We start from the raw sequence: 10827 nt of genomic DNA on the forward strand, positions 1-10827 counted from the left end.
GTGATGTTGTAGAAGTGTAATGTTGCATATATAGGTTCTCTTCATTAGACTTCATTTTTTGAACTCTTTTATTATGCAATATTTGATATGCATCAGTTCGCTAAGCAAAACAAAAAGCCCCTATCCTGCAGTTACAGTTGAATATTACCACCTCAGCTTTAAAAATACTTAAATAGTGCCATCATTATAACAGCTAGAATACTGTTTCCATCCCTAATGAGTCTGCAGTCTAGAGTCTTGACAAAGAAAAGCAACAGAAGGAGGGAAGCAAAGAGGGGAAGTTTGTATTCATGGAAAAAATGCATGGGGAGGGGAGCACTGATGGCAGCCTGGGTTACTGTACTAAATTTTATGTCCTTAAAACGCTGCTTTAAAATCTCATATTTATTGCTCAGTGGTTTTCCGGGTGAAGGTATGCAGCAACAAGTTTATGCCCAGCTCCCAAATATAGACCAGTATCAGCAACGAGTGCTTGGAATGCAACAGGAACCTATGCTTCACCAGGTATTGGAAACATTTCCCTTATGCACAGTACTTAATAATTAGACATGCAGTACTTTGAAAGCTTGTTCTTGATTTTAAATTAATGGAAAATACCTATATATTCTTTTTTCTACCAGGTCCCACTTCCTCCAAATGGACAAATGCCAAGTTATGGACTTCTACCTGCACCACAGTTTCCTCCCATGGCTCAGCCTGGGATGCAACCCTCACCCCAGGTGCAACAACCTTTCCAGCCTTCTTTTCCAGCACAAAATGAACCACATACACAGAAACATACACATCAGCAGGTAAATAACTTGCTATCTTTCCCCCCAGCCCTAATGCCATATGTTGCACCCAGGAAGAAATCTCAGGACTGTTCACAAGAGTTCCATAGTGTATGCTTTGGTCACTGTTTCTTACTCTATTTTAATTTATCTGGATGTGTTTGTCACATTAGATTTCCAGTACAGGTTAGACTCCTTTCGAGTACTGAGTTTTAGTATGTTTAGTGACCCAAAGTGGTGGCGGCAGAACATTATGATGGTATGGTAGATTAATTGCTTAATCTTTTCAAAAATTTCTAATGTGCACTAGAATCTGTATACTTTAATATGTGCTTTGTGAAGGAATCTACAGTTATTGTATCTCCAATTTTAGTCCTTGATCAAAAAGGCAATATAGGCAGTATTCAGAGAATCGTACTTTGGCTTAATAAGATGATACATGAACAAACATTTGGCAGTGCACACAGACTCTTTATGCCTTTTCTTCATATGAACAAGCTAACAAACTAGAAAGTATTCTGTTGACTATAATCTCCTGATTCGTTCAACCGAGGGAACAGTGGTTTAATGGTTTTGCAAAAAAACTTGCACACCTTTAACTTGCACAATCACAGCTTTACATATTTGCTGACCAGTTCGCTGCAAGCACACAAATGAAACACACACAAGCCAGAGAACTTTAAAAAAGTTATTTTGGTACCAGGTTTTCTCACTCTGGAAAGAGCTTTTAAGCTCTCCACCTTTTAAGCTCCCACGAGACCCTCCCAGAACCCCATAAGCAAGACGGAGAGCTTCTATATGTGTGGAGCAATGTCTGCTCAGCGTGCCAGCATCGGACAGGTAGGGGTGCTTGCGCAATCCCCCCAAACATAACCCCCACACAAGTTGTGAGGCTACTGTAAATAGATTACATCTGTGCCAGGATTTCACTGTCCAGTAACTGTAACAGAGCAGAAATCTCTTAATTGAACTGAGGTATCCATTACACTGCACTGAGTAGAAGTTTTCACTTTGTATAATTCTTTATTGGACAGAATCGGCAGCTAGTAAATTCTCACTTAAAGAAGTTAAACTTGCTCATTAGAAACACAAATACCTTATGTTACTTCAGATAATATAATACACCTGTTTTCAGCTCAAATTATATATGGATTAGCAAGGGTGTTGGATATTCCTGTCAAGTTTACATGCTTTATTTTACAACTAATACTTTAGATAGAATGTGATTGGTTTAGCATTTTGCTGAAGCAAAATGATTGATTGATTTCCACCACTTACTAGTTTTCATTTGCTACAAGAGTTTATATCCAACTAAATTTATACTCTGAGTAGACCCAGTCAAATCAGTGAAATTAAGTTAATCATGACACCTGTTGCCCATTGATTCCAGTAGGTTTGCTCCAAATATTATTTAGTAAGATATATCCTTAACTATGTTAAAGTGGTTTAAACAGCATTTTTTTAAGGAATCATGTTTTTACAATCTGTACATTTATTTACATTTAAGTGAATATGAATTGTAATTTGTTTTTTTTAAATGATATTTATTAAAATTTCAGAGAAAAGAATTACATAAAAACAAGAAATACAAAAGTAAAAATACAAGAAAAATATAAAATACAAAATACAGAATAAAAAAATAAAAACACTTAAAAAGGAAAAGAAAAAAATGAATCAATCTTCCCATGCCTTACATTCATATCCTTGTTTCCCTGACCTCCTCATACCTCCCTTTTTTGTATTCCAATTAGTTAATTCAGCAATTTCTTTCCCTCTTTATTTTCTCCTAATCCTTTAATTTAATATAGTTAAATATAGTTAAATTTAAAACTTTAAATTTTTGCCTGTTATCAATCCATTTTTACATACACCTCTATAGCATTACTGCTTAAACCACTTAACTTCATTCTAACATCATTCTAACATTCCTTAATTTTAGAATATTTCTGTAGATAATCTTTAAATTTCTTCCAATCTTCTTTCACCAACTCTTCTCCCTGGTCTCGGATTCTGCCAGTCATTTCTGTCAATTCCATGTAGTCCATCACCTTCATCTGCCATTCTTCTAGAGTGGGTAGGTCTTGTGTCTTCCAATACTTTGCAATAAGTATTCTTGCTGCTGTTGTGGCATACATAAAGAAAGTTCTATCCTTCTTTAGCACCGATTGGCCGACTATGCCCAGGAGAAAGGCCTCTGGTTTCTTCAAGAAGGTATATTTAAATACCTTTTTCAATTCATTATAGATCATTTCCCAGAAAGCCTTAATCCTTGGGTACGTCCACCAAAGGTGAAAGAATGTACCTTCAGTTTCTTTACATTTCCAACATTTATTATCGGGCAGATGATAGATTTTTGCAAGCTTGACTGGGGTCATGTACCACCTGTATATCATTTTCATAATATTCTCTCTTAAGGCATTGCATGCCGTAAACTTCATACCTGTGGTCTATAACTGTTCCCAGTCAGCCATCATTATGTTATGTCCAACATCTTGTGCCCATTTAATCATAGCAGATTTCACCGTTTCATCCTGAGTATTCCATTTCAACAGCAAGTTATACATCTTTGACAAAATCTTAGTTTTGGGATCTAACAGTTCTGTTTCTAATTTTGATTTTTCCACCTGGAAGCCAATTTTCTTGTCCAAATTATATGCCTCCATTATCTGATAATAATGAAGCCAGTCTCACACTTTGTTTTTTAATTTCTCAAAACTCTGCAGTTTCAGTCTATCTCCATCTTTTTCCAAAATTTCCCAATATTTCGGCCATTTGACCTCCATATTGAGCTTTTTCTGAGCTTTCGCTTCCATTGGTGACAGCCACCTTGGGGTTTTATTTTCCAATAAATCCTTATATCTTATCCAAACATTGAACAATGCTTTCCTGACAATATGGTTTTTAAATGCTTTATGTGCTTTGACCTTATCATACCACAGATATGCATGCCATCCAAATACATTGTTAAAACCTTCTGAATCCAAAATGTCTGTGTTTTCAAGAAGCAGCCAATCTTTCAACCAGCAAAAAGTAAAGTTTAAAGTCTGGCAGGGCAAATCCACCTCTTTCCTTTGCATCTGTTAGTATTTTAAATTTTATTCTAGGCTTCTTGCTTCCAGACAAATCTAGAAATGTCTCTCTGCCACTTCTTGAAACAATCCATTTTGTCCACAATTTGCAATGTTTGAAACAAAAGCAACATTCTAGGCAATACATTCATTTTTATCGCAGCAATACGGCCCAGCAGTGAAAGCTTCAAATTTGACCATGTAATTTGAACCAAATGAAAATCTTTACATTTCAAATGCTGTCTAGTTTTAAATTTGAAACTGATCAAAAAGTGAAACTGAAGAACAGCTGTGGTAATATATCCTTGCCTCCCCCCCCCACAGGAAATGGAAGTGGATCAGCCTCCTGTTCACGAAGGAAAGAGGCATGAGAGCAGAAAGTCAAGATCTAGATCTGCATCAAGGTAAGAAGTATCAATTACATGTACATTTATAATCCATTAATAGGTACTAGAGTGTATCCAGATACAGGAATAATGTAAAAATCTCAAAGCTGAAAGCTTTTAATCTCTTATCCTACATTCTTGTTATTTATGGTTTTATACTTTGCCATTCAGTAAGTGCTACATTCAAGAATAGATCATTTGCATTTTGTGATTTCATACAAGGCATACGTAGGGACAAATGGGGTGTGGTTTTTCTAAGGCAGGTTTGGCTTCTTAGAGGTGTTTTGTTTGCATTTTGGGGCAGTGATAGCCAGAAATAAAGATCTTAAAAGGGAAAGTTTTCACACTGCTCTCAAAGGACAAGCCTTACTATACAATAACAATTCTCAGATTTGGGGATGGGCAGAATTCAGTAGCAGCCAGCAAGTTACCTATGAATGTAAAACTTACTCTGTACTCTTAATATCTTCCTTAAATACTAGATCACCCAAAAGGAGAAGATCACGGTCTGGTTCTCGGACTAGAAGATCACGCCATCGTCGTTCCCGTTCCCGGGACAGGCGCCGCCATTCCCCTCGATCCCGATCCCAAGAAAGGCGTGAAAGGGAGAGAGAGAAAGAGCGCAGAGCAAAAGGCCTTCCTCCAATCAAAACAGAAACTGTTAGTGGTGAGTATTATTTCTGTCTTTCTTAGCAAGATGGAACAGTATTAATACATGCTGTCAAATGTGTTTTTGTCCTTGCTTTCTTTTTCCAGTAAGATAGCACTTCAGAACAGTAGGCAAAGTCAGAATGGCAAACTGATACTCTGCATCACTGTGTTAAATCCATTTTATTACTGAGCTGCAGTCCTCGGAAAGTTTGAGAGCCACCAGTGTATTAAAACTAAGTACCGTATTTTTTGCTCTATAAGACTCACTTTTTCCCTCCTAAAAAGTAAGGGGAAATGTGTGTGCGTCTTATGGAGCGAATGCAGGCTGCGCAGCTATCCCAGAAGCCAGAACAACAAGAGGGATTGCTGCTTTCACTGCACAGCGATCCCTCTTGCTGTTCTGGCTTCTGAGATTCAGAATATTTTTTTTCTTGTTTTCCTCCTCCAAAAACTAGGTGCGTCTTTTGGTCTGGTGCGTCTTACAGAGCGAAAAATACGGTATATATTTTTAAAAGATGGGCCAGAAATGCACAAATGTTCTTGTTAATTTCACCATGATTAGTAGTGTCCTGTTTTTGGCGATGATGAGAAGCTCTAGCCTCTCATTCTGAGTTTGGAAATGAGAGATGTCTCCTTCTGGAGGAGCTTTCCATTTGCTCAAGGGACTCTAGATCCTACCCATTCAGATTCATGTATACTTTTCAAATTATTGCTAGCTTGTGATTCAAGTTGCCAGTCATCTTTGACTTGTCACATTTTTAGTTTGCAGTACAACACTATGGGTAGGCCAGTTGGATAAACGAACATCGCAGCAGGATGTTGGAGGTCTCCTAGAAGAGTTTGGACCAATTGAATCTATAAATGTGAGTATGAAATAAAATACAAGTTACGAGAAAATAAAATCATCCAGCTGAAACCATTTTGAGTGATGCATGTAGTATTTTTTTGCAACACGTGCTAGCAAATTTGTATACTTGTTTAAAAACAAATTGAATACTTGTATCCAAAAAATTTGAGAGCTATGATTTTTTAAAAGCCAACATTTTAAATGTTCTCATGTGAGAAATTGCTGTAAACAGTACTGAATATTAGTAATAGATGCAGCAAACATATAAAGTCCATAATCAACATTGTGTATTTCCTCGGAAACCTCTAAGAACTTAGAAATATTAAAAACACGCAAGTCCCAGTTCTTCTCTTGCTGTACAGACATTGTATCTTGGTTTATGTCAGGAGTAGAGAACTGGATCTGGCCAGTGGGCAGGATCCTTAGCTTCCCCAGCCCTGTGGGCCAACTTATCAGAGTTGAAGTCTATATAATCGCTGATTAGTGGTTACAGCAACCTACTTCATAGGTGTACCAATTGATGCTCCTAGCATGCCTTCGAAGGAGTTTGCTGTAATCGCCAATCAATTCCCTTGAAGTATATTTGGAGGAAGTGGTTTGGATTCAAACCGTAAATGGAAAATTTTTCCTTTGCAGATGTCTGGTATTGGCTGCACTGGTGAGTTCCCTATTGGAAACTGCCTAGTGCAGCTGACAGTAGAGTATTGGGGGGGGGGGTTGCTTTCTCCATTTTCAGAAAGCACTTTGGATTCACAGACTGACTTCAAAGGTGCTTGTTGCAGAGGTAAATTGCTCTGTTTGGAGGTAGTGAGTTGAAGTCAAACCTTTTCCTGCAAGTGAAGAGGGAGCTGCACCATGAGGATGAAGTCATGTGTTTGTTGAGTGGACATGGTTTGTGGCAAATGGCCTTGCAGACCAAACTGAGACCTTTGGCAATTAGGGTTGAGGGCTAGAGGTTTCTCTCCACTGATTTATGCCTTAAAAGGAAATAAGGCACACATTCATACAAATTTCTTGTGACTTTGCACTTTTTCCTTGCAAAATTTATGGGAATTCCTGTTGAATAGTAGTGCAATGTTTTTATTTTTACAACAGATGATACCACCAAGGGGATGTGCCTATATTGTAATGGTGGAAAGACAAGATGCATACCGTGCTCTTCAGAAACTGAGTCGTGGGAACTTTAAAGTGAATCAGAAATTTATAAAGGTATTGGATATATTTTTCAATAAACATTTAACTTATAAGATACAATTTTCCCCTCAACCCCCTCCTCAAAGATTTCTATGGGATAATATTTTCAAGAGGGAAGAGAGGAAGGAGCACTTTCATTGTAAAAACAGAAATTGGTTTTGCTGCAGACACCATTGTCATCCATAGCAATCAATTAATCCAGAGGGGTTTTGGAAAAAATATTTGGTAGCAGTAAGAAAAACCCCATTCAGCTCAGGTTGGGGGGAATGTTTATTTATGATAACTATGTGGTGGATGAGCCAAGTGGTAAGCTCCTATGAACAGAACGGATCACCATGTTATTTGGAGGCAGTTTATGTGGCTTGCATAGGACTGCTTAATTACGTGACACTGTCTTTGGTCATCTCGTTGCAAGAATTTTTCACAGGGCTGCGATATGTTATTCTTTGCAGATTTCCCATTGTATGTGGGCTGTGTTGAATGTGAGTCACACTCAGAGTAGACCTGCTGAAATAAATGGACATGACGAACTTAGGTCTATTCATTTCAGTGGTCTACTCTTGAGTAAAATGTTTTGCTTTCTGACTTTAGTTGTGCTGAACAACTACAGGTTCACTGTTGGAAGGAAATCACTGGTATGTTGCTGTTTTCCTTCAGATTGCATGGGCTTTAAATAAAGGAATTAAACCAGACTATAAGCAGTATTGGGATGTAGAATTAGGCGTTACCTACATACCATGGGGCAAAGTTAAGCCTGAAGATTTGGAAAGCTTCTGTGAAGGAGGAATGCTGGACAATGAAACACTTAGTCCTGGTAAGAGATAAATATATGGAAAACAAATATTTATTTAAGAAAAAGTCTTACAAGTGAAATAATTTGAATCTGTTAAAAAAAGTCACTTGTTTTACTCTGCTTGCTTTGGGGTGGAACTTTAGGAGATGCTTGTAAGTAGAACTTCACTTGAACGTGAATCCCCTTGGAGCGTGAAATCTAATTCAAACATAAATTCTAATACTTATTTGGTAGTGTGAAAGAGGGCTGATAATTAGGGAATAGCGAAGATGTTTATTCAGTCAATTTTTACCTGATTTGATGCTTCTGTACCTGCTTGTGGTTTGGAATGCAGCTCCTAGTCCAATTACACACATATGCAGATACTGCAGTACAGTTTCAGTGTGGACAAAAATAGTTATATTTAAAAGAATTTGATAAAATTTATATTTTATGATGAAAGCCATATTTTACATCAAAATAGTATGCATAAAATTTAAATGCAGAGTTTTGTGTGCGCTCTTTCAAAAAAAAAATCACATAAATGGAGCTGAATGGGACCTATGAGGGGCTGCAGGACAAAGAGGAGTGTGAATTTTGGTTGCATGTGCAGTATTGGATTCTACCCTACGTGCCTGTTATAAAGATAGATAATGGGGCTGCAAGATAAACATTTCAAACAAATCTGTGCTTTTGCTGAACAAACTATATGTGCACATTCCAAAAATTGTCCTTTGTCACCCTAAACAGATTCAGATAGTATTTGTGATTGCCATTGGGACAGATAAGTGGGTTGGCCATGATGTATACATATCATCAGTTAATGCATTAATTAAATTAATGCAGACTTTACACTTGCATTGTAAGGCAGAAATTGAGATTAAATATTTTGCATTCTTGTAATTGATGTTTATATCTTTCCTGTAGAATGGAAAGGAATTCCAAAAAAGTCAGAAAACCAAGTAGCCCAGAATGGAGGTGCGGGAGATGCTGCACATAATGAACAAACTTCTCCGGTTGCTAAAAATATGTCCGTTCAAATGCCTGTTCCTATGCCCACACCAATAACAGTGCCTCCACCACAGGTAAGTTGTTTTTCTCCTTTTGATTTCTCATTTCTGCACATGGAAATTTTAAAGCTTGGTTCATCTTGTTGTTGAGAAGTAAGATGCAATTTCATGCACTGTTTTGACATGCTGACACACATACCATATGATGGTATTACAGTACATCTTTTACATGATGAAAATTCACATTTGAAACATACAGCAAGGTTTAGTACTAACTAAAAGTATACCTGATACAGAAGAAATATCAGAATTAGTTGCTTTGAAGGCGCATTCAAATGAAGAAATCACGTGGTACAACCTGTTATAGTATCTTTGTTGTGTCAAAAAGCAATGTGAGAATTTAGCTTTAGATTGATTAGATAAGGACTATAGGTTTAACTTAACCTGATAACTTGTTGACAAATTGGTTAAATGATGGCAAAACATGCAGGTCCATCAGCACTGAAACTGTTGATTTATGTGTTAATTGCATTAGTTGAAAAGCAAACTTCATTGAAATCACTTCAAAAACACTTTCAAACAGTTCTTACAATTGTGCATAATATCTGATAAATTAACTGCTCTAAGATTTTATGCAAGTAAAATTGTCTTTCTCTTACCTATGATCAGTCCAATTATAGGTCTTTTATTGAAGATCCTATGCCAAGAGGTGAAGTTTAACTGTACAATCTAAAGATACCACTTAAAAGCAAGGAACTCTTTAAATCAGCTTTAACCAGCCTGATTTAAATGCTGCTGGAGCTTTCTGTATTGCTTTTTATTCAGCACACAAGGCAAAAAAACACATTCTTCATTTTTAAAAGTAACTTTTCTCATTATCTAATGGCAGATTCCGAAATGACAACTACAAAGAAAGCTCCTTGTAAACGTTTGTGGTTCCTTATCTCCCATGTAAATGATTCCACTGAAAAAGAGTTTTAGTAAGATACAATGTCTACACATTATTCAGAGAGAGAGAGAATTCTAATAGTTGGCTCTGTTAAAATGTCACACAAAGTCTTCATGCTCAGTAAGTCAATATCTATGGGTAAAAAGCTGTAGAATTATTGGTGAGTAATTTTTTTCATTCCACTGTAGGTTCCACCACACCAGCCAGGACCTCCAATGGTTGGTACACTTCAGCCACCTACATTTACCCCTCCCATGGGAATGCCACCTCCAGGATTTGGTCCTGGAGTTCCACCTCCGCCTTTTTTGAGGCCTGGCTTCAACCCAATGCATTTGCCTCCAGGTAATTAAATATTCTCATAATTTTCATACATATGAATTGTGAATCTACTACAACCTAGTGACATCCAGATATTTTGGACTCCAACTCCCATTATCTGTGACCATTGCCATGCTGCTTTGGGTGGATGGGAGATGTAGTTCAAAACATGTAGGGCATCAAGTTGTGGAAGGGTACTCCTTTCCTTTTAAGGAGAAGAGAAAACTCCCTGGAAAAGACCCTGATGTTGGGAAAGATTGAGGGCACAAGGAGAAGGGGATGACAGAGGATGAGATGGTTGGACAGCGTTCTTGAAGCTACCAGCATGAGTTTGACCAAACTGCGGGCGGCAGTGGAAGACAGGAGTGCCTGGCGTGCTCTGGTCCATGGGGTCACGAAGAGTCAGACACGACTAAACAACAACAACAACATCAACATAAAGGATTTCTGTTGTAGTGATGCTTTGTTATTTCTGTCTTCATAGGTTTCCTTCCTCCTGGACCACCGCCACCTATTAACCCCCCAGTTTCAGTTCCTCCGGTCTCTGTTCCTCCTTCTCCAGGAGTAAACATCCCAAACTGTAAGTCTAATTTGTTATGTTATTAAAGTTGATGGTATTGCAAGTGTATGCCATTTAAAATATCTCTGTTAATATCACTGTTCTAGCTACTGTGGCCAATATAAATGAAGACACTACAAAAGACTCTTCTGTGGGAAACCCCATTCCAACAGTAGTTTCTGCACCTAGAGGAAATGCTGAAAATGCAGATGGCTCCAAAGGATATCCAAATGCTCTGCCACCTGTAACTTCTACAAGTATCTCAGCTTCTGTCACCCAACCAGTTCCACTCCTTGGTAAGTT

At 37.6% G+C, this 10827-nt stretch overlaps 1 protein-coding gene across 2 annotated transcripts in view; it reads left to right on the forward strand.

Annotated features, from left to right (window-relative positions):
• SCAF4 (SR-related CTD associated factor 4) overlaps positions 1–10827 on the forward strand; it is a 46811-nt gene that overhangs the window by 22400 nt on the left and 13584 nt on the right. For both annotated transcript variants that reach the window (XM_081199524.1, XM_081199523.1), the window contains exons 9-19: positions 396–504; positions 621–791; positions 4163–4242; positions 4707–4891; positions 5638–5738; positions 6818–6931; positions 7574–7730; positions 8616–8773; positions 9836–9989; positions 10450–10545; positions 10632–10820. In XM_081199524.1, coding sequence (XP_081055650.1) covers positions 396–504; positions 621–791; positions 4163–4242; positions 4707–4891; positions 5638–5738; positions 6818–6931; positions 7574–7730; positions 8616–8773; positions 9836–9989; positions 10450–10545; positions 10632–10820 — 1514 coding nt within the window. The remainder of the gene's footprint in view (positions 1–395; positions 505–620; positions 792–4162; positions 4243–4706; positions 4892–5637; positions 5739–6817; positions 6932–7573; positions 7731–8615; positions 8774–9835; positions 9990–10449; positions 10546–10631; positions 10821–10827) is intronic.

Source organism: Podarcis bocagei, assembly GCF_964188305.1.
Source record: "Podarcis bocagei genome assembly, chromosome: 6".
NCBI classification, from domain to species: domain Eukaryota; kingdom Metazoa; phylum Chordata; class Lepidosauria; order Squamata; family Lacertidae; genus Podarcis; species Podarcis bocagei.